The 23,442-nt window shown below is 37.8% G+C and overlaps 1 protein-coding gene across 50 annotated transcripts in view; it reads right to left on the bottom strand.

Annotated features, from left to right (window-relative positions):
* Nucleotides 1–23,442, bottom strand: part of TTN (titin) — a 325,993-nt gene that overhangs the window by 270,816 nt on the left and 31,735 nt on the right. For all 50 annotated transcript variants that reach the window (XM_072612482.1, XM_072612462.1, XM_072612461.1 and 47 more), the window contains 25 exons: nucleotides 23,261–23,386; nucleotides 19,427–19,705; nucleotides 18,545–18,610; nucleotides 17,277–17,535; nucleotides 16,901–16,967; nucleotides 16,263–16,478; nucleotides 15,195–15,337; nucleotides 12,161–12,366; nucleotides 11,524–11,757; nucleotides 11,167–11,411; nucleotides 10,201–10,502; nucleotides 9,925–10,089; nucleotides 9,656–9,824; nucleotides 7,874–9,567; nucleotides 7,476–7,757; nucleotides 6,691–6,957; nucleotides 6,318–6,590; nucleotides 5,912–6,175; nucleotides 5,563–5,823; nucleotides 4,225–4,485; nucleotides 3,059–3,322; nucleotides 2,703–2,963; nucleotides 2,335–2,595; nucleotides 1,308–1,568; nucleotides 1,070–1,211 (listed from right to left, as the gene is read on the bottom strand). In XM_072612482.1, coding sequence (XP_072468583.1) covers nucleotides 1,070–1,211; nucleotides 1,308–1,568; nucleotides 2,335–2,595; nucleotides 2,703–2,963; nucleotides 3,059–3,322; nucleotides 4,225–4,485; nucleotides 5,563–5,823; nucleotides 5,912–6,175; nucleotides 6,318–6,590; nucleotides 6,691–6,957; nucleotides 7,476–7,757; nucleotides 7,874–9,567; nucleotides 9,656–9,824; nucleotides 9,925–10,089; nucleotides 10,201–10,502; nucleotides 11,167–11,411; nucleotides 11,524–11,757; nucleotides 12,161–12,366; nucleotides 15,195–15,337; nucleotides 16,263–16,478; nucleotides 16,901–16,967; nucleotides 17,277–17,535; nucleotides 18,545–18,610; nucleotides 19,427–19,705; nucleotides 23,261–23,386 — 6,968 coding nt within the window. The remainder of the gene's footprint in view (nucleotides 1–1,069; nucleotides 1,212–1,307; nucleotides 1,569–2,334; nucleotides 2,596–2,702; nucleotides 2,964–3,058; nucleotides 3,323–4,224; nucleotides 4,486–5,562; nucleotides 5,824–5,911; nucleotides 6,176–6,317; nucleotides 6,591–6,690; nucleotides 6,958–7,475; nucleotides 7,758–7,873; nucleotides 9,568–9,655; nucleotides 9,825–9,924; nucleotides 10,090–10,200; nucleotides 10,503–11,166; nucleotides 11,412–11,523; nucleotides 11,758–12,160; nucleotides 12,367–15,194; nucleotides 15,338–16,262; nucleotides 16,479–16,900; nucleotides 16,968–17,276; nucleotides 17,536–18,544; nucleotides 18,611–19,426; nucleotides 19,706–23,260; nucleotides 23,387–23,442) is intronic.

Genomic DNA, 23,442 nt, shown 5'->3' on the forward strand with positions numbered 1-23,442 from the left:
TTTACTGGGAAGGAAACTGAGACTCAGAGAGATTAAGGAACTTGTTAAAAGTTAGCCAGAGTATGAAACCTGGGTGTCTTAATCCAAATTCAATGCTCTTTCCCCAGAACCATTAGAGAAAAAGAAGGGAAGGATGGAAGGAAGAAGGAAAGAAGGAAAAGAGGGAGGAAAGGAGGAAGGAAGGAATGAAGGAAAGAAGGAAGAAGAAAGGATAGAAGAAGGAAAACAATTATTAAATGCCTACTTATGTGCTAAGTACTTGACACATTATTTCATTTGACTTTCCCAAACCTAGACCATTATTATCCCTATTGTAAGTTGAGGAAACTGAGGCGGAGAATTAGTGACCAGAGTAACACAATTACAAAGTGTCTGAGGCTGGATTTGAACTTAGGTCTTTCTGACTCCAGGTTTAGCAATTTGACCATTGTACCACTTAGCTACTTTTATCATTATTTTTTCCATGAGTTACAGGAAACCATACCATTATCCCAGTGATATGAAAGGACTTTGAATTGTGGAATATCACAGTCCTGAGGGGATCAAAACTCCAGTTGACCCAAATGACAATGGAAAGAAATATGGAGAATATGAGTAGGTTGAACATGTTACCATTGGTAACTTTCACATGAGAAGCACTGAATAAAGATGATATCAAAGGTATGTCTGATAAGCTGGCTCAGTCAGGTAGCAAGAGTGAGAGATGACAGATCATAAGGTCAAGGATATACAGCTGAAAGATACCCCAGAGGAAGAAACTGAATTGAAGAGAGTTGCTAAGTTACTTGTCCAAAGTCACACAGAGGCAGGATATGAACCCAGGTGTTTTGAGCTCCTTTCGCTGTTGCATACTACCTCATATTTTGCACTACTGGTAACCACAGTATATTAAAATAACAAGAGGAAAGCCTCTAATTATTGGGAAGTACTCTCTGGGTAATTTATGGCATTGGATAAGAAGATGGGGAGGAAATGAACAGTGTCTTGAGATCACAGATCCATTCAAGTATAGAATGAAAGATTGTTAGGGATTATTATCAAAGGAAAGTCACCAAGACCAAAAGATCACCTGTCAGCAATTTGTAGTTCTTGTCCATTTTTCATCCATTGTACAGTGATGTCAGGTTCAGAAATTTCACATTCAAACATGGCTCTTTTCTTCTCAAGAACCTTAATATCCTTAATATGTTTCCTAAATTCAATGTGACGAGCTGGGAAAACACCATAGAAATATGATTAAGAATTTTGCATAGTATCTTTGAAAGATGTGGTGAAGCTTCTCTAATATCCCAATTGTAAAAGATTACCTTCCACGTAAAGGGTGGCTGTTGATGTGGCTTTTCCAGCAACAAAAGTGTACTCAGCAGCATCCCCAAAATGGACATTCCTGATGTTCAGGGAGTGCGTGAGCTTCTTGGTTCTCATTTGACACCTGTCAGTTGATTTGATCTCTACGCCATTCTTTAACCATTTGTAAGTAATGCCTTCATGGTTCACAGTTACTTCAAAGGTAATAGTGTCTTTTTCTTCAGCATTGATATCTTTCAACATGGATGTGATCAAGATTGCTAAAAAAAAAAAAGGGAGAAAATTCAAACAGTTTGGTTGTTGGTTATTTCAGGAGAAGAATGAAAGGAAATCTTGGGGGAAACATAGCATGATTGTCTTTCAGCCTAACTAAATTCAAATAACTTTACAGTGGGTTTTTAGAATACCTGTGTAGTGCTGGACAAACATGGGGTTCAATAAAAAAGTGTCAAGGTGATAAAAACCACCATGTTTGATCTGAGATGCAATGGAGTAGGTGCTCAGTAAAGGCTTGCTGACTGATCAACTGGAGAGCAAATAGAAGGAGAATGGTAGAAAGTTGAATCTAAGATTTTTAAGTGTAGGGACTGGTTTCATTTTTGGTTTTGTCTCTCCAAAATCAATTAAAGTGTACTTAACCTTACTTAACCTGGGGTCTATGAACTTGAATTTTTTCTTTTAATGTTTTGATAAATGTTTCTGCATATTTTATTTTGTACATTTAAAAATATTTTTTTCTGAAAAAAGGAAAAATTCTTAAGTTTCATCATTCCAAAAGGAGCTATAACACAAAAAAGTTTAGAATCCCTGGTATAGGTTCATATTAAATGCTTGTTGAATTGAATAGATTGAATTGAGAGCCTTTGAGGTGAAGACTTGGTGTTTTTCTCCTCTGGAAATTTGAGCTATGTCAAAATGATAAAATCTCAGACAATGGTAAATAGGCTCATGCTCAGTAAATTCCTGAGCAACTGCGGAAGACAATCTCAAGAAAACTGAGGGGACGCTACTTTCCCCTTGACTTACGTGTCACTTTCAGGGTGGCACTGACTTGATCATTTCCACAGACAAAAGTATATTCAGCAGAATCCTCCGTGCTGGTGTTCATGATGATCAACTGGTGAAGCTTTCCTTGCACAACTATCTTAAACTTCTCACTCATTTCAATCTCCACCCCATTCTTCAGCCACATGGAAGGGACATTGAAATGGGACACCTCACACTCAAAAGAGGCTGTCTTAGTTTCAGGCACTTGGATGCTTTTCATGGTCTTTGTAATGTGTAAAGCTAGAAAAGCAAGAGAATGACCCAGTTATTGAAAATAAAAAAAACTGGATCAAAACAAAGTAAAGCAAAGAGTTTGCCAGGCTGCATCAAGAAAACGAAACACTTACTCTCCACAAAGAGTTTAGCTTTGCACTCAAGTTGTCCAACCACAGCTGTATATTCTCCAGCATCCGAGGGAGCAATATTTTGCAACATCAACTTGTGAACCTTTCGCTCAGAGACGAGCCTATGTTTGTCACTTGGCTTAATCTCTACATTTTTATGGAACCATTTGACAGGAACAGTGTCATGGGAAACACTCACTTCAAAAGCAACGGTGGCATTTTCCAAGGCAGTTACATCCTTTGGCTTTTTGATGATCTTGACGGCTAAGAAGTAAAGTTCAAAACAAGTCAGTGGTGGCCTTGGCTTAATGAGAAGCAATCCACAAACTGGTTGGTAAAGTGTTTTCATGTAGACTTACTTTCTACATGAAGTCTGGCACTGGCTCCCAGCCTCCCAAGCTTAAAGCCGTAAACAGACTCATCGACAACAGCACAGTTTTTAATTTTTAGTGTGTAAATGTTTCCCTTCACTGAGATTTCATATTTGTCATTTGACTGTAGCACAACACCATTTTTAATCCACTGAACTCCTTTCACATCAGGATGGGTCAGCTCAACATTAAAAACAGCATCTTGTGTTTCTGTCACAGTCAAGTTCTTTAGTGTTTTCTTTATCTTGACAGCTGAAAGACGAAGGGATGATTAGTTCAGAAAATGAAAAGTGATCTACCTCCTCATGCAAAAGGCTTGAACCAAAATATTTGGAATCTATCCTATTATGAGAGCATATTGATAAAAAAACAGCAACCATCAAACATTTTGAGATTATGTAATACCTGTCTTTCAAAAGATCCCTAGAGATTATTTATGAAATCTTTGAGTTTCTAGGACCATAAAAAGCCTTGAAGACAATAAGCATGTAATATTTTGCCATGTATACAGAAAACAAACTTTATTATCTGCACCAATATCAAGGGTTGATTGAGGAGGAGGAGGAGGTAGCATATATAGGAGAAGGGTTTATGAGATCACACTGATATAATTAAGACAAAAAGAACTAGTAAGTGGGGAGTTAAGATGTCATCATATCACATACATGAAGTTCCATCTTCCTGCTTACATGTTTCTCCTACGGCATTTAAAGTATTACATAGGGAAAGGGAAAACCTCTACACTGTTTTGCAATGACTGTTTATGATGATTTTGGTTATGTCACATATATGATTAATATACTTAAAGTAGACATACCTCCAAATAGGATGTAATTAAGTACTAAATCAATATTCATTTATTCTTTGACACATTTATTAAATGCTTACTGAAGTCAGAGCACTATTCTTGGATTTGGGCAGAGGGAGGAGACAAAAGCGTAGATACCCTTGTGGACCTTACCATTGGGGAAGGCACTAATATGGATAACCATAATGCATGTTATTAAATGATAAGTGCATTTGAGAGCTACAAAACAAAGTTCTGTGGGAAGTCCAAGTGGGAAGGTTGTTACCAGCTGCGGGTATGAGGAAAACCATGGATTGGAAGGGGCAATGCTTCTAAAGGTATGAATCAAAATGACAAAACCACTGACCTTCAACTTTGAGTTTGGCAGATGTCTTGGAGGTGGCCACTTTGTAAGTGTATTCTGCAATATCATCTAATTTGGTAGCCACGATAATAAGTCTCCTTTTATGATGTTCAGCTTCACTTTTGATGTTTTTACTCATTGCTAAAGGTTTGCCATCTTTGAGCCATTCGCCTTCTGAATCTGGGTTGGCGACTTCACATTCAAACACAGCTTCCTGGGATTCAGCTACCGTTTGATCGGTGAGTGGCTTGGAAATAGCACCTCCTATGGAATGATATAGGTACAGCCATAAGTCTCTTTTATTTTTTAATTTTAATTAATTATTTTTTCACTTTTAATCAATTTGAATTTAATAACATTCAATTTGTATTACATTTGATAAAATTTAATTTGCATTAATTATATTTTTACCTTACTCAATTAATTTTAATTTATTAAATATTTTGAGGGCCTAACCTAGTAGGCACTGGGTGGATAAAAAATGAACAGTATTATCTGTGCCTTCCAAGGACCTATAGTCTCACAGAGGAGATTAGACATGTACACAAAATTTAATACTAGGTTAACTAGATAAGGACCAAATAAAAGTAACAAAGCATGTGTTATACACAGAGAAGGGAAATTATTCTTGACTAAGAACATTAGAGAAGGCTTAATGGGAAAAATGGCATTGGAGCTGGGCCTTGAATGATGGTTGAAATATTACAGATACTACTTGGGGAAAGGGATAGAAGAAAGGGTATTTTGGGGAGTTGGACAAGTATGAACAAAGGTGCAAAAGTATGAGAAATGTTATAATATTTTAAAGCATATCTTTTAAAAATAAAATTATTATCTTTGTCTTTTGTTTTCACATCACCTACATCTCTCAATGCCTCTTATAACATCCCAGAAACCATCTCTTATAACAAAGAATACAAGGAGCAAAAAGAGTTCAGCCAAAAAAATGCCTGATGTATCAAACTATGATACATGTAGTGGGGTATACCTCTAGTTCCCCACCTCTGGAAAGATGCAGGGAGTGGTAAGGTTTGGCTTAAAAAAAAATAAAGCTAAGACTTTCTAATCTTTCCATCTGAGTTTATTACCCCTTATTTTCTCCTCATGTAATAAAAAATTAACACAGAGATGAATTGTTTTCTTTAATCATATATGCATATGTAATGTATTCTAAAATAAAATAAAGATATAAAAGGGAGAGAAAGAAAGGAAAAGACAGTGGAAAATATTTATATCAGAAACAAAATGATACTGTCCTAGAAAGTTGAGGTGAAAGATTATTTTTAATATTAAAGTTAAACCCCCTCTCCCCACAAAACATAGCTTGTTAAATTTGCTAACCTGCTACTGTAAGTTTTCCAGATGTCATATTTTCTCCTGCATAAAATGTATATTTCCCTTCATCATCTTTCATCATATTTAGGACTGTCAACTTATATATTTTTCCATGAGCTTCAATTTTGTATTTAGAGCTAGGTTTGATCTCCTTATCCTTAAAATTCCATAAGACATCAATTCCAGCATGAGAGAGCTCCACCTCAAAGACCACATTTTGTGTCTCTGTGCAGGTCAGGTCACGAAGACCTCTGATGATTTTAATTTCTGGAGATAAAAAGTACGATTTGCTTAGTTAACACTGAAACAGGAAAGCTGATTATAAGATGAATCATTTAAATGAAAAAGCTCTTACTTTCCACAGTGAGATTGCAACTGGTTTCAACTCGGCCAACCATCAACTTGTAAGGTCCTTCATCGGAAGCATGTGTTCGGTTAAGCACCAGTCGCTGCTTAGTTCCTTTGATGATTGCTTGGACACGGTCATCAGGTTTGATTTGTTCATCATTTAGGTACCATTTAACAGAAGACACATCAGGAACAGAGACTTTGCATTCCAGGACAGCCTTTGTGCCCTCGATAACATTGACATCTTTTAGAGGTGTGATTACATCCACACCTGTAAAATCACAACAAAAGTAAATAAACAGCATGAAAGGATTTTTACCAAAGCACCAATAATAACAAAAACCCACTACACATTTTGTCAGAGCTCCTCAGATCATGTGACCATGGGGAATAGAAAAAGAGATTATGCTTACTATAAACAGAAACTCGTCCGCTAGTTGAAAGTCCTAGAGCAGGGATGGTGAAGGAATAATGTCCAGCATCTTCCTTGGTCATGTCTTCGATGAGTAACATGTGTGACTGTTTATCTATCACGATGTGGATCCGATCATTGGGCTCCACTTCCTGGCCATCTTTCATCCAGACACCTTCCACATTTTCCAAAGAAACTTTAACTTCAAGCTGAACAATGTCACCTTCACAGACTTTTTGATCGCTAAGTCCTTGAAGAATAGCTATGGGGCGGGCTGTGGAATATATCAAGGACAAAAATCAAAATTATAATTATGTCATTGATTCAAAATAAATGCCATCACATGAGTTTGGAGTTGATGTGGGAAGACTTACGTTTCATCTTTAGATGGCAGGTTGTCTTTTTCCCATCTACAACAAAGCTATATTCACCCTGGTCTTCCTTGGTTACATCCTTGACAGTGAGATTTTGACGACCACGGCGAGATGTAATAGTGTACTTTCCATTAGATTTGAGTTCAACATCACCATGGTACCATTTGCCATGCACATTTTCAGGGGAAATGATGCATTCTAGCTCCCCTGAAAAAGACTCTGGCACTTCGATATCCTGAAGTTCTTTCACAAACTCGACAACTGCACCTGAAATTTTAGAAAGAAGTGATTCAGGTCAGAATGTTGCTGGGCAAATAGGGAGTCAATGTGGCACAGGAAAGAGTACTAGACTGACTGAGAGGACTAGCTTTTGCTTCTGAATCTGTTACTGCCTGGATGGGTGACCTTTTAGGAGTTACTTAATCCCTTTGCCCTTCAGTTTCACTATCAATAAAATGAGACAAACTAACTGATCTTGAGAGTCTTTTGAATTTGCATATTCTGTTGTACTTATTGATTGAAACATTTACATTTTGAGAGAAAAAAAATCTCCAGATCATTAAATTAGTTTTCAAACCACGAAGTTGAACAGAGTTTACTTCTGTTCCTTTTCTAGCCTGCTTGTGAAGCACTTTCAGATATATTTAGAAATACAAATATAGCCTGGAGATTTGGGCTTTCGGTTTATTATACCCAATTCACAAATGAGTGCCTTAAAAGAAAGGAAATCTACAAGAGTTCCATAAAAAAAAGTTAGAGAAGAAGACAAATCCTTTCTTCCCTACCTTCAACAAGAAGTTTAGCTGTTGTTTTGACATTTTCATCTTCTGCGAGTACACAGCTGTAGTCCTCAGCATCAGACATGTCAATTGTCAGTACAGAAAGGAAATGGATCTTTCTGTCAGAGTGCATTCTATATTTATCTCCAGAATGAACCTCCACACCATCCTTAAACCATTTCACTTTGACAAATGGCTCTGAAGTTTCACATTCAAAGGTTGCCATGGTGTCTTTTTCCTTAGCAACAACATCTTGCAGTTCCTGTGTGAAAGTGACCAACTGTTTGGCTAAAAAAGAAAAGAAAATGGAAAAGTTATATAAAAATGTATAATTTGGATAAAAAGGAGAGAAATGTACTGGTACATAGATGAAAGAGTCACAACAGAAAATAACTCTGAGTTACCTTGGGCAAGCAAGAAAGCATGGCTTGAAGTTTCCCCAGCTATGTTGATGGCTTTCACCATGATGCTGGCTGAATCCTCAGCTGTCACATCTCTTATAACCAATTCACAAACATTATCTTCAGGCCAATACCAGTAGATCCGGTCAGATCGCTCAATCTTGACTCCATTTTTATACCATTCACATTCAGGATCTGGTTTCCCAACTACTCTCACCCGGAAATGGGCATCAGTTCCTTGGCCTACTGTTTGACTTTGAATTCGTTCTAAGATTTTGGGAGCCTCCATACTTGGACTAAGTTCAATTCTGTCTGGTTTAAAGGTTGGGATTGTGATTTTGCCTTCCTCCATGAGGGCTTTCTTTTCTTCCTCAGTTAACTCTTTGGTCCAGTGGAGAAGTTCATCCTTGGTCTTCCTTAGTAGCTCTTCATAGGACTCATCTTTCTTCCGAGATTTGAGTTCCACTGCTGTAATGGCCTCATAGTATCCTTCCTCTGTTCTGCGTTTGAATTTACTGCGTAATTCTTCCGACTCTTCAGATACTTTCTCGTGGGTAATTCGTTCAGCCCTTTTCAGTTTTACCACTTCTTTAGTTTCTTTGGTATCAACAGGTCTATCGACCTTCTGTACCTCAAACTGAAGTTTTCCAGGTTCATGATACTGAATTTCAGGCTTGTGTTCAGGGGCTCGACGAAGGACAGACCGAAAGTCTTCCCTCTGTTCAATCTCCAGTTTTACTTTATGTTCAATCACTCCTTCAGGGTTTTCGGCAGTGACCTTCACTTCTCCTGTGTCATAGGACTTACAATCTACTATGTCAAGATAATAAATGCCATCATAGCGTACTCTAAACCTTTTGCTTTTGCGGATGAGTTGTCCATTGAGGTACCAGTTCACCTTAGGCTGTGGGTACCCTGTAACACGGCAGCGGAACCGAGCAGTTTCTCCTTCAAGTACTCTGACTGGCTCTGGAAACAAAACAATGTCAGGTTTTTGCTTCTCTTTTTGATCAGTTGTTACTCCAGTAAGTGCCCCTTCATGAGCCATCCTCTCTAGTTCCTCAATTCTCTGCAATCCCTTTCTCCCTTCAGGTAACTGAGATTCTTCAACGAGACTTTTCTCATCTTTAACAATAAGGGTGGCTGATGTGTGATCAGTTCCATATTTATTACTGGCTCTGCAAGTGATAACACCACTGTCCCTGGAGTAGGCGACGCCATAGTCAAGGCTGCAATATCCAAATTCATTGATCATGCGAAGTCTGTTGGCTGCTTCCAGTGGCTTGCCATCATGAAGCCATTCAACCACCATGGTTGGATCACCGATTGGTGTGAGTCTGCATTCAAAGTGAGCAGGGCCAAAGCGCTTAAGCCTTAAAGAAGTGAGTTTTTTCTTAAAGAATGGTTTTTGTTGTTTCTCCTTGTCATAGAGGTCACCCTCTTCCCATTGCTCTTGACCATATCTCAAATGGAGGGGCTCCAGTTCTGGTGCTGCAATCTCCTTAGCTCGGTATGTTCCACGTGGAATAATTAGTTTTCTTTCTGGTTCAGGTTCTGCAAACTCAGCCTCAACATTGACTTTACACCTTGTGGTGTCTCGGCCAGCCTTGTTGATAGCTGTTGCAGTATACCAGGCAGAATCATGGCTGGCAGTAGAATCAATTTTTAGGAAAGCTTCTCCCTTGGTTCCTTCAATTCTATAATACATATAAAAATGTGTTAGTACAAACAGAATGATTGTTGAAATTGTCTAATGGCTTTAGAAACTCCCTCTCACAAACTTACTTGATTTTTGGATATTTATGAGGTACAATAATGTCACTGTTTTTCAACCAAACAATGTCAGGGTTTGGATTGCCAGTAGCCCTGACTTTCATCTCAAGTCTAGAACCTTCCTTTATGTTGACGTTCTTCAATTTTTCCACAAACATTGGTTTCACCTGGTGTTCCACAGCTAGAATAAAAACATCCCAGTACAGAGTGAGTGACACTGAAATACTTTTTGTAACCCTCACCCTGATCATACGGCTCTTCTCTGTTTTCACGAATAATACCTTCAACAGTTAAAGTCATCGAGATGGATGATTTCCCTGCTCTGTTCTGGGCAACCACTGTCCACTCTCCTGAATCCTCAGGCGTGGCAGGAACAATGATCAGTGACTGTGTGCCATCTTCTTTAATTACTACTTTATGGGTATAGTCATTGACAATCTGCTGGCCTATAAAAATGGAAGGAAAATATATGTTCAGGGATGCTTCAATTGTTAGACCATCCCATAAATTTATTATTGAGGTTGTTATTTATTAAGTGAAATATCATTATTACATACCATTATGAAACCAGAAAGTCTCTGGCATAGGTCTGCCAACAACTTTTAAGTCAAATCTGGCAGTCTGTCCTTCTAAACATTTGAATGAGGTGGGTTTTAATACAAAGACAGGCTTATAAAGTCTTTCCAGTTGCGACTCATCTGCGTCATCCAGACGACGTCCTGGAGAAATACGTGCAGGTGACATTCGGGCAGGAGACATTCGGGCAGGAGACATTCGGACGGGAGACATACGGGCAGGAGACATATAAGCAGGAGACATACGTGCAGGAGAACGACTTAAGGAACGAGGAGAGACCGATCTGGAAAATATAAGACAGCAGATCACTTTAAAAGGCCTAATGGAAAATAACCTAAGGAATTTTTTCTCTTTTTCATTTATTAAATCTATATTTCAGTTATCAAAAAGCAAAGATTCTAATTAAATTTGAACCAAATTAAAGACAATGCAATAGCAACTATAAAGCACTTTAAAGCTTTGCACAATACTTTGCACATATTATTTCATTTGATTTTTACAACATCTCTGTGAAATACATGCTATTATTTTCCTCATTTTACAGATGAAGAACCTAAGGCTGGGAGAGGCTGAGTGACTCAACTAGTCACACAGCTAACAGATAATTGAGGCCAGATTTGAACTCAGGTCTTCTTTACTTTAAGCTCAGAACTATACCAACTATAATACCTAGTCACTTCTATAAAATGCACCTTCTAGAAAACATCCACAGATAGCATGCCATGTGAGTGAAAAAGAGAGTGATGATTGCAACATGGGGTCTGGTAGTAAAAACTCCTGGTTTCTATTTATGCTTTTGTTAATGTTTCTCTCTTAGAGCAATAAACTTTACTAACTCTACCTTATTTTCATTTCATTAGTTATAAAGCTCACCAGTGGCATCATTGAAAAGTACCTTAAGATTCAACCAATGGATCATATAAATGTGAAATACTCCTAAGCCTTACCGAATTCTGCTCATTGAATCTGGTGTTGGCATATAAGATGGAGCTCCAAATGGTACAGAAGGTTCCACATAAAGTTTGCCTGAGCAAATTGCATTCCCTTTGATATTGCTGGCAAATGCAGTATAGATTCCTTCATCTTCTGGAAGAACAACAGGTAAACGTAGACTAGCCCTGCCGTCTTGAAGAAAGTCCATTTGGTATCGTTCACCATGTTTGATGCGCTTACCATCTTTGTACCATGCAATCTGGAAACACATCCATGAAGATAATCCATTGAAAACTGTTGTATCTCAACAAATTTTAACTGAATTTTTATGCTACACAAACATATGGTGGGCTCTTTTCTTTTCATGTTACCTTAGGTAATGGATATCCAGACATCTTGCAATGGAAAGTAGTGCTCATGCCCTCAACTACTCTATAATTCTTTATTCGTAAGTCAAATCCTGCTTCAGTAGTTTCAGACTCAGCAATATCAATTGACATCTTTTCTTCACCATCTTCTTCAAGAAGTTCTTCTAATGTAGTCTTTATAATTCTGTATTCAATTTCTTTAATAAGTCTCTCTTCAAAGGAAGAAATATGGAATTCCTGTGCAGAAATAAGTGACAGTTGTATTTTTAAAGAAAGATTTCCAATGCATAAATTTCTATATTCTATAATCCAAGACTTCCAAGAATGACTGTATTTTCTCATATGTCTCCCCTTAAATAGGAGGATCTATTTGCTTCATTTAGAAAAGATCAGCAATGAAGGTTTCCCAGTATAATTCCATTGCTTTGTTCTTTAATTAATGGGGATGATCTGTCCTTGAGAAATATCATAAAATTAAGGAATTCTGTTGCAAGTGAATATGGAAATGTCTTGTTTCACCATCATATACCCTAAAGTCCCCTTCCATTCTCATCCACATTTAAGATTAAAAAAATATCACAAACAGAAGAGAAATAATAGGAGCAAAATATAAAATAGAGATGAGTATCATTCTCCTTACCTGGTCCTCTACATAAGACCTGACCAGAACTGTATCTTTAGCCATTTTCTTCCTAATCAAGGCTTGTTCTTTTTCATATTCTTTTTCATACTCAGGGTAGAGGGGCCCAGGTGCCATGTCTCCAACTTTGGGCTCTTGAACAAATGCAGTTGTTTGTGTCTGGTAAAGCATTTCATGCTGTGACTTCATCAGCAACTCATAATCAGCTAGGAGGTAATGACGTGAGTTAATTACTTCTTTATTAGACAAAAAGCATTCTATGGCTAATCAAGGGAAGGCCAGTATAGACACACTCATTCAGGTAAATTCAATATATTAAAATCCATGTTTCCTAGAAGATTAGACTCAATTCAATCCAACAAGTATTTCTTAAGTATTTATTTTGTGCAATGCACTGAGCACTGGAAACAAAAATGAAACAGTCTCTGCTGTCAAAAAGCTTACATGCACTAGGGGAACACAACATGAAAGAAGCAAGTAAAAAGTACAAATTAATTTCTGTATTGAGGGTAGAGCACTAAATGGGGATATCAGGAAAGGTCCTCTTATAGTAGGTAGCACCTAAATTGAGTCTTGAATAGAAATAAGGTTGAGGAAGAAGGGTGTTTCAGGCATGGGGGATAGCCTACTCAAAGGTGGCAGGGAAGAAAGGAAAGAAGGAAGGAAAGAGAGAAGGATGAAGAGAGGAAGGAAGGAAGAAAGGAAAAGAGGGAGGAAGAATGAAGGGAAGGAGGGAAAGAGAAAGGGGAAGAAGGAAAGAAGGAAAGAGGGGAGAAAGAACAGGGAGGGAGGGAGAAAGGAAAGAGAGAAGGAAGAAGAGAGGAAGGAAAAAAGTAGAAATGGAGGAAGAATGGAGAGAATTAGGGAAAGAGAAAGGAAAAAATGAAAGGAGGGAAGAAGGAAGGAAAGAGGGAAGGACAGGAAGAAGGAGGAATGGAATAAAAAAGGAAGGGAGGAAGGAAGGAAAGGGGAAGAAGGTAAGGAAGGAAGGAATGAAGGCAGAATAGAGGAAAGGAAGCTGGAAAGTAGCTTGGGAAGGAGGGAGAAAATGAACATTTATTAAGTGCCTATTATGTGCCAGGCACTATGCTAAGCACTTTACAATTATGTCATTTGACCCTCACAAATGGCAGTTAAGTGTGCATTTGTAAGAAGTCAAAGATCACCTGGAAGGTCCCTTCTAGCTTTAGTGCTTAGATACGCTCACACTAAGGCACTGGCTATGAATGTGGAGAGAAGGATGGATCCCCAAGATGAGAATAGAGAATTAACAAGCTTTTATAATGAAAATAAAGCATGAGGGAAAGTGAAAAGTTAAGAATTATTCACAGATAAATATTTGGGATATCCTAAAAACAAAAAGTTTATTTTAGAAAAAAAGATCACTGTGAGTTAATCTATAAATTGATATATGAACATTACATTTATACTAAACTTTTCTAAAACATGGCTCTGTATTAAATAAGATAAAACAGTATGATGACCAAAGACATATTTAGCTGAAGTAGGAGGGAAAGAGCAAGTTTGTCTACTTTGACATACTCTTTAAGAATCTGTTACCTTCTTTATTTAATAAAACTTTTTTTCAGAGTCCTTATCCAATACTCTGTATGGGAGGGGAAATATACAAAGAGGTGGCAAATTCAGGACTCAAGTTTTCTTTATATTTTGCACATATTTACAGGATGTATCTTCTCAGAGTTCATCTATTAGCACTATTGTAATTGATGTATGGATATTCAGGATGGACAAATGTGTTCTGATGCCCTAGTCATTGACCTCATCTAGCCAATAATTTGGGTATCAAAGCAATAAATCAAATCCTTTCTTACTGATGAGTGCTGTAAGCCAGAATAAGTATATGATTATTAACAATTTTACAGAAGAGGAATGTTATCATCCAATATCATTTTAAGACCCTCAGCCTAAAGAGAGGAGGTGTTAATAGTAATAATACCTTTTTTTCCTGGAGAGTTTCAAGTGTTATCACATAAATTACCTCATTTATTCTTAATATCCTAGTCCTTCTTGCTCTTTTCTGCTTTTACTGCTTACCTTTTTCCCTCCCATGTCCCTCTTCATTGTTCTCCACTCTTCATTTTCCTCCACTCTTCATTTTCCTCATTGTTATCCCCTTTCTGATGAAAATTGCCTGTTCTTCCCTCACTCTGGATAATTCATTTTTATAGAGCTCGTTCTTGCTGACCAACAACTCTGGCTATCTCCATGTTCTTTCTCTCCATCATCCTGATTCTGACTCCAGTTATAGCCTTACCAATCTTGGTCCTTATGATCAAACAATTGAATAACTTCCCCACAGAATTCTAGAATCCCTTGACCATTTTACCATTACTTTCCTAGGGCATTTCTCTAATTAGGGATGCTTGGATCAAAGATGGAAGTACCCCCTCAGGTTGTTTCCATATTTATGTATTTCATAATTACATAATCTACTTCAATATTATATAATCTAAGAATTGAAAGGGACCTAGGAGTGCTCAAGTCCAATCACAGGAGCCATGCAATCCCCCTCCTTGAAAAACTGCACTGCCAGGGAATTCACTTGAGCCCTTTATTTCAATTGTTAGGAAGCAATTCAATTACTCATTAACTAATACACCAACATTCTGTATAAATACATTCATCAAAGGAAATGAGGGCATCTCCAACTTTTTTGGCTGCCACAAATATTATCCTATTGGGCAGCAGGAGGACTCAAGTCAATGTGCTAGCTAGAAGAGACTTCTCTGTGTGTCTTATCCTACTACTAGATTAAAAGCACTATAAGGACAGGTACTGTATCTTCTCTAAACTATGTATCTTACCCCAGAATTTAGCACAGTGCTCTCTGCACAGTAGGAACTTTTAGTGACTATTTGTTGAGGTTATCAGTAAGTAGCAGATCATGGACTAATCAGTCCCCTGGCTCTCAAACCAACATCCTTTCAACAAATGGGCACAACTTATATTTGCTTACATGTTACTCTGTATGCCATATAGATATGCCCCAGAAACAACACAAGTGAACATTTACCTTCTTCTAGTAAGGAGGCTGATGCAGAAGTTTCCCCATGCTTATTACGAATAACAATAGTGTATTCACCAGCATCATCAGCAAAAGTCATGGAAATCACCAGCCTGCATTCACCAGTTTGCTTGTTGTAACTTACTTTGTACCTTTAGTGATAAATTTTGAAAGAAAAAAACATAATTATAATTATATGAGAAAAGGCATTGCTTTGTTGTTGTTCAATCATTTCAGTCACGTCTAACACTTTTGGATCCCACCTGGCGTTTCATTGGCAAAGACACTGGAGTACTTTGCCATTTTCTTCTCTGGTTCATTTTGCAGATGAGGAAACTGAGGCAAACAGGTCATTTGCTCAAATTCACAAAGCTAGTAACTGCCTAAGGCTGCATTTGAATCTCAAGTCTTCCTGACTACAGGTCGAGCACTCTATCCATTGAGCCACCTACTTGCCTCAAGTTCATAGCTTTTATTCCTGAAAAGGTCGGCACATAAACTGGAAAAAAAACACTAAAGTTTCTATAACAGAGATATACAATAAAGATATTTAAACTTTATAATTGTGGAATACAGTCAAATATAGTTGAACACAGAGGAAAAACAAGTGGATATTAGCAATAAAGAGCAAATGAGATAAAAATTCCATTTTAAAAGACCATTCATTAACATATCTTTCCCAAAAAACAGAACAAAACAAAATAGAACCAAGAATGTAGGATTATGACATTTCCACAGCTAGGCTACCAGATGATGTCATGTTCTAAGCACAGTACATTTTCCTTCATTTCATAAGGTTCTGTATGTGGATTTAAGCCAAAGCTGGGGGGAAATCTTTCTTATATCCACATTTGATATATCTTTAAAAAAATTTTTTTTCCCTGCAAGACTTTGTTCAAATGAATAAAAGCACTTCAGGGCAAATAAAATATGACAGGTCACCTGGAGAGAAAACTGAATGAGCAAGAGCTAAGCCCAGGGCTCTAGTGGATAAGTAAATTGCATTTTTTTTCCTGCATGCATCATTTACATATCATAAAAACAACCCAGAGAACAATAATTTAGCCATCTAAGTACCTGTATCCAGTGGTGAGAGGAACACCTGCTTTTTTCCAGTACACATGGGGTTTTGGGTTGCCGCCAACCACGCACTCAAAAACAATGCTCCCCCCTTCAACTAATTTCTGTACTGTTGGTTTTCTGATAAAGAAAGGAGCAGCAGGTTCTCCAGGCCCAGCTGGTTCCTCTGGGATACTAGTCTCCACCATTACCACATCTTTTGACTCCACAAAGCTGAAAAGACAGGTCCTACCACGTTAGTGTCTTTCTTACCATCATGAAAAAGCAAGAGAGTAGGGGAGTAAAATTCATGTATGAGCTGAGTTTCCAAACTTTTTCTGGCCCCTTGGCATTCAGCAAATCTTCCTATACCCCCTGTTAAACATGAAAGGAAATAAATTGTATAATTTATCATGCTCAGGGCTTTCAGTGAGCCTTCCTATACCTGCCACTCAATATGAAAGGAAATAAGTTCTAGATTTTATCATGCATATGTGCTTAAGAAAGAAAGCCAAATGACTAATTTTCAATAAGATAATACAGTTGTTACTGAATATTCCCAGAACCCCCTTGATAGACTTCTCCTGCCCCTCAGGGCAACAGAAAACCTGGGTAGGGAACCCCTGCTTTAGTTTTATTAATGAAAAGACTTTTACCGTTTTGCTTCTGTGGTTAATTTCTCTGTAACAGCAGTTGTTTCTCTGCTTTCAAACTCTTCTGAAACTGTAAGAAAGATAAAAATTCAATATTGAAGGTGAGAAAGGTTGTTGAACTGGTTGACGTCATCTGTCTTGCTCTGGTCCAGCGTTTTAGGTCACACTCCAGCCTTGAATAGGGCGCCCAGAATCTAAAGGTCATAACAAGGTCACAGCATGAAGTGCATCTGTCTTTGAAGTAACCAGGAGAAAGCATACAGGAGCCTTCTATTGGAAGAGGGACTGATAAGAGGAAGAAAGTGTATTGAGTGAGGGAAAAGGACATTCTTGATAGGTGGTTGTTTTTTGGTTTTTGTTTTTAAATAAGGATACTTGCCCTGTACTGCTAAATAGCAGGAAGTACTGACAGTTCCAGCCTCATTGACAGCGGTACAAGTAAACCTCCCACTGTCTTCTGCAAAGGCTTCCCGAATCATTAGCCGGGCAATTCCAGACTGGAAAGTAATCTGGAAATCAATGGAGCTTTCGATCTGATAATCTTCTCTGTACCACATCACAGTTGGGGACGGGTGACCAGAGATATGGCATTCCAAAGTGACAGATTCACCTTCTATGACTGTCACATTCTTTAGGCCCTAGAGAGCAAATAGGACATTATCATCATCATCATCATTAGTAAATGACTATTTTTACAGCACTTGGCAAATGAAGGTGGGAATTTAAAAAGGCAGCTATAGGTCCATGATAAATTAGAGATAAATTTTGAGACTGGAATAAATCTAGGTTAAGGGAGCCCTTATGAATATGAGAATATCTAAATTCCTACCCTAATGGATAGAAAGAACAGTGCCTGATAGAGATGTTATTCAGAGATGACAGAATCTAGAGCCCAGAGGTAGGGAACCAATGGCCTCGAGGCCAAATGTGGCCTTCTAGGTGCTCAAGTGTGGCCCTTTGACTGAATTCAAACTTCACAGAACAAATCCCCTTAATAAAAGGATTTGTTCAGTAAAACTTGGGCTCTGTCAAAAGACCACACCCGAGGACCTAGAAGGTCACATGGGGCCTTGGAGCCACAGGTTTCCCACCCTTGACTGACCTAGAAGGGATCTTAGACACCATCTAGTCTAACTCTCATTTTTTGTTGAAGAAAACAAGACCAAATTAAGTTAAGGGACTTTTCCAAGGTCATACACAGTTAAATATCAAAGAAGGGATTTGCACCCTGGACTCTGACTCACGTGTTCCTCTACTTTCCCAGCTGCTTCTCTAAGAAGTAGTGGAGCTGAAAGTTGCATCCAGGTCTTTAGCGACTTAAGTGATGGTTTTGATTAAAGACAGATTACTGTAGTCATTTGCCACCTAGAATTCCCCTTTTCCTTCTTGAACGATACTGATGTTGTTTACAAGTTCTTTGCATTTGAACCTACTGACTCCATTAAGACATTTCATCAATCAATCACTAAACATTTATTAAACCCTACTGTGTTGGGAACCACATTAGTGGGGAAGGATACACAACACAAAGATTTAAATGATCCCCATTCTCAAAGCTTACAAAGCCTTGGAAACAAAGGCACATAGATCACACCCAAACATGACTTAAACATCTACACTCTCCTAAAAGTTTTGATTTTTACTCACTGAGACTAATGTTGGTGGAGTTACAGGAACTTCTGCTGGTGCAGGTACTCTAGCAGTCTCTGTAACCTAAGATAATAAAAGAGATGTTACCAAATGTACAGAGATTTAAGGATTATAGCAGATGCTAATTCCTCTGTTTGCTGGGGACCGGGGAGGAACCTCACAAACTGTCATTTAAGAAAAAAATAGCCATTGCTAAGGGAAAGGGCTTGGGTGAATACACTGTGGGCCAAGTGAGATCTTCCACAGTGCCTGGAAAAATCTATTTGTTCTTGGCCAAATCTGTGATCTCTAGTATATCAGAAAGGTCATCACTGAGACAAGGTTAACTTGGTTGGAACAACACCTTGGAGTTTTCTAGGGGTATCAAGAAGGTGGGACTTGTCCATGGTCACACAACTAGAAAAAAATCAAAAACTTAAACCTAGAACTTCCTGATTTCTAAGATGCCCCCTACATATATATATATATATATATATATATATATATATATATATATATATATATATATATATATATATATATATATATAATACATAATTTAAAATGCATAGCATACAATTTATAACATAAAATTAAAAATATGATAATGGCTCACATGTATTTAACATTGTAACATTGATAGAGCACTTCCTTCACAACAACTTGTGAATCCAATATTTCCAGAATTATCATCCCCATTTTACAGATGAGGATAGTACAGATCAGGGGGCTTTAAGTGATTTACCCAAGATCATAAAGCTACTGATCCCACTGGTTGAATCAGACTTCAATCCCAGGCTTCTGATCGTAAGAAAAATTGCAATATTCACCACAGAACACTGTCTCCCAATGCACGGAGAACTCATGATGGGATAAATTTGGTGACATGGAACCACTAACCTTTGTTTCCCGTCCTTTAAGTACTTCATAATGCTCTTCACGGACGGTCTCACCAGTGATGCTCATTCCCACCTCCTTCTTCACTTCAATTCCAGCAAGGCTCTTGTATGTCTCAGGTGTGTCAGCGAAGGGAAATTGTGGTGAGGGGGTGGGCTCCGTCCTTACTCTAGCATCAACTGGCTTTACAGTAGGAGCCTTCACTGGTTTGGTAATCTTCTGAACAGAAGTGGTCGACAATTCTTTTTGTAGAGTAGCAATAGCACTACCTGCTATTGACACCTGAAGGTGAACCAAAGAGAAGTCACCTTACTGTCAGCCAGTGTCACCATTCAAAGATAAGCTTTGTTATTTTTTTTCCCGAGTGGCACTAGGGTAAGAATGACCTACAATTTTATCAACATGGGGCCATTCCTCAATCAAATTATGGGAACCACCATTCTATGTCTTTGAATAGGGGAAGACTTGGAAGATCTGAATGCTTTTGTACAGCTGTGAGCCAAGATGGTTTTTACATTTTAAAATAGAATTTTTTTTGTATAAAAATATAAATATTCCTAGCTCACGCATACAAAAATGGGATGGAGAGGGGTCAGATTTGACTCTTGGGTCTTGGGTTTACAGACCCTTGCTTTAGAAAATATGTCTTAGGGTTTGAGATGGGTTTGAGGAGATTAACTACTTCACCCAAGGTCACATTGTTTCAGAGACTGGAAAGTGAACCTAGGTCTTCTTAATTGCAACTCCATCACTCCGTCAACTAGGTGACCCCTCTCTACCTCTTAATAATCTTAGTGACAGAATATTATTTATATGGCCTGACTTTTTTTCTTTTGAAAGAACTCATTCTGATGGCAACCATAAATCTAAGTTGTGTGAAGATAAAAATGGAGGCTTTTAGAAAAGTATTTTTATAACCACTCTATTGCTTGAATTATTATTGACATAGTGTTTTACCGGTCCCACCAGTGAATTAGATGCCATACAAAAAAGAAATAATGTATGCTTAACCATTCTTGTAAAATACAGCACACTGAAACACTATGTCTATGAATTTTTCTTTGGAAAATGTAGAATTTCTTTCAAGTTTCTAGGTTCATAGAAACATCCTGACCAGAAATAAGAGCAAAACTCCAATTAATCAAATCATGCCCCAGAGAAAGAATGTGGGTCCTTTAGATCTTCAAATGTCAATCATTTGGATATCTGGCCGATTTGGGTGAAAATAAGTCATTTGACCTATTCTATTTGGGCTGTTGCTTTAATGCTATACTTTGTAAGACCTTGAAGATGCATTAATGAAATGCTATAGAATAATGGCGCTTGAAGGGTTTTTCAAAGATTATTGTTTTTCCCCATCACCTTGAAAGTGCCAGATATGTAAGTTTGTTACTAATCATTTTTCACAAGAAGAGGAAAAATACAAAGTAAAAAAATGCTAACATTTATATAATGTGTTAAGGATTGCAAAGTGTCTTACACATGTTATTTCCTTACTCTCCAAAGTAGGTAAGGCATCCTATTTTACAGATGAGTAACCTGAGGTTGACACAGGTTAAGTGACATGTCCAGGATCACAAAGCTAGTAGATGAAACAGTATGAAATGATAAACATGGACTTCCAGTGGGTATCAAGAGATTTATTTTTCAATTTGAATGTGTGTCATTCTGGAAGGATATGTGATTTCATCAACGTGGAGTGCTCTAGGTATAAGAAATGTCTTTACCAATGAAGCCTAGGGCTTTGAAATACATCTAAGGGTGTTGCTGAAACTACATGGAAATCAAGCGACTTGCCTAGGGTGATATACTTACTGGTATTAAAGAGAAGGAGAATTTGGACCTAGGTTTTCCAGATTCCAAATTCAGCACTCTTATTTAATATGTCATGATGCCTCTACATGTGTATCACATTCCTCTCTGAAGGGGCTTTGGATGCACTACACTCCACATTTTAAATGAAAATATACCATATTGAAGATACATGGATTTGTTGGGGAGGTTCAGACTTGAGATTTAATCATTGCAGAGGACTCAGTCAACAAACACTTATTAAATACCTGCTATGTAACAGGCGATGTGTTAGATACCGGGAGTGTAAAAACAAAAACAAAATAGTCCATGATCTCATGGGGTTTACATTCCATCAGAGGAGAAAACACACATGCATACACGTATGTGTGTGTTGTTGTTCAGTTCTGTCCAACTCTTCATGACCCCATAGATATGCCAGTTCTGTCCATGGGGTTTTCTTGGCAAAGATACTGGAGTGGTTTGCCATTTCCTTCTCCAATGGATTAAGACCAGCAGAGGTTAAGTGACTTGCATAGGGTCACATAGCTAGTAAGCGTCTGAGGTCAGATTTGAACTCAGGAATGTAAGTCTTCCTAACTCTGGGCCTAGCACTCTAAGCTTGCCTGTGTGCGTGCGTGAGTGCGTGCGTGCGTGCGTGTGTGTGTGTGTGTGTGTGTGTCTGTGTGTGTGTGTGTGTGTGTGTGTAACTCCATTCCTCAATGTGGACACACTGGCACAGGTATTGAAAGGTTCAATGACTTGCCAGGGTCACAAAGTTACAGATTTACATCTTATCAACTGAATTAATTAAATCCATTTTGCTAACATGTTCAGTCTTTAACCTATTTCCATTCAAAGTGAAGTATTTTGGAAGGGGGACTATAATCCAATTCCTTTAACAGTCAATTATCTATGTATTAGGTTTAATTAAAGGATAAACACATATACTGTATAAATACAAACAATCTCTTCACAAAAAAACACATAAAGAATCGGCATATGTAACAATTGCTTATGTACATTTTTCACTTTGGAAAGGTTTCTTTTAATTATGCCCTCACTTAAAAATCTCCAGGAGAAACACATGTATGTATGTATTTTGTATGTGTGCATGCATGTATGTATATATAATTTAAATTCCTCAGAAAAACACTCATAGAGTTATCAATAAACTACGTTATGTATTATTAACCTTTAGCAAAATGTCAGAGTATAGAAACCTGAACACATATGTATATGTGTGTCTACGTGTATATGTGTGTATACAATTAAAATTCCTCAGAAAAAACTCACAGTATAATTACCAGTAAACAACATGAACGCATTATTAACCTTTAGGAAGACATCAGAATATGGAAGCCTAAAAAGACTGGTACAAACATACACATATGTATGTATATATGTATGTGTGTGTATGTATATATAGATATGTGTGTATACAATTAAAATTCCTCAGAAAAAACTCCCAATATAATTCCCAGTAAACTACATGAATTCATTATTAACCTTTAGCAAAACGTCAGAATATGGAAACCTAAAAAGCTTGTTTGGGACTACGCCTGAAAGATAAAGCAAAGTGGGGCCTATAGGGGTCTTTTGAGAAGAGATACTTTGTTACCTCCTTAAGGATGCTACTTTCCCAGAAGTTCCATTCACGTTGAGATACCAGAAGCACTTTTCACAGGGTTAGACACCACATTGTTTAAGGTCAATTGACACCAATGAAAAGACCCCTGACTCTAGCCCAGACCCAGGTCTTGTATTTATTTGCATATGCTGATTAGATGTACAAGTTGTCCATCCTGACAGGACACAGACTCCCGGAGGACAGTGGCTGTTTCAGTTTTATCTCTGTATTCTCATACCTAGCACAGTACGTGGCATATGTCGCGTGCTTAATCATGCTTGTTTATTGATTGATTGACATGGGGTGCTTCTGGAGAGCCCTAGTGAACGGGATATAACCACCGCCCATCAGCTACTTTAGTTCTTTGACCCCCATGGATTAGAAACCTATCGATCCCATTTCCTCCCACTTTTTACCTCATGTCCATGTTCCGTTTTAGGAACAGAAATTTTTGAAACGGTAAAGTGAGGACTTGCTGTACGGGGACGTTTGTGTTCCACATGGACTAATCTTTCAGTCGTCAGGTCTGACGCTTTCTTGATCTGTGAGAAAACAAAACTCAGTAATGGCATTTACTAAAGAACAACCACCATTTATA

The sequence above is a fragment of the Notamacropus eugenii genome, chromosome 5 (genome assembly GCF_028372415.1).
Source record: "Notamacropus eugenii isolate mMacEug1 chromosome 5, mMacEug1.pri_v2, whole genome shotgun sequence".
NCBI classification, from domain to species: domain Eukaryota; kingdom Metazoa; phylum Chordata; class Mammalia; order Diprotodontia; family Macropodidae; genus Notamacropus; species Notamacropus eugenii.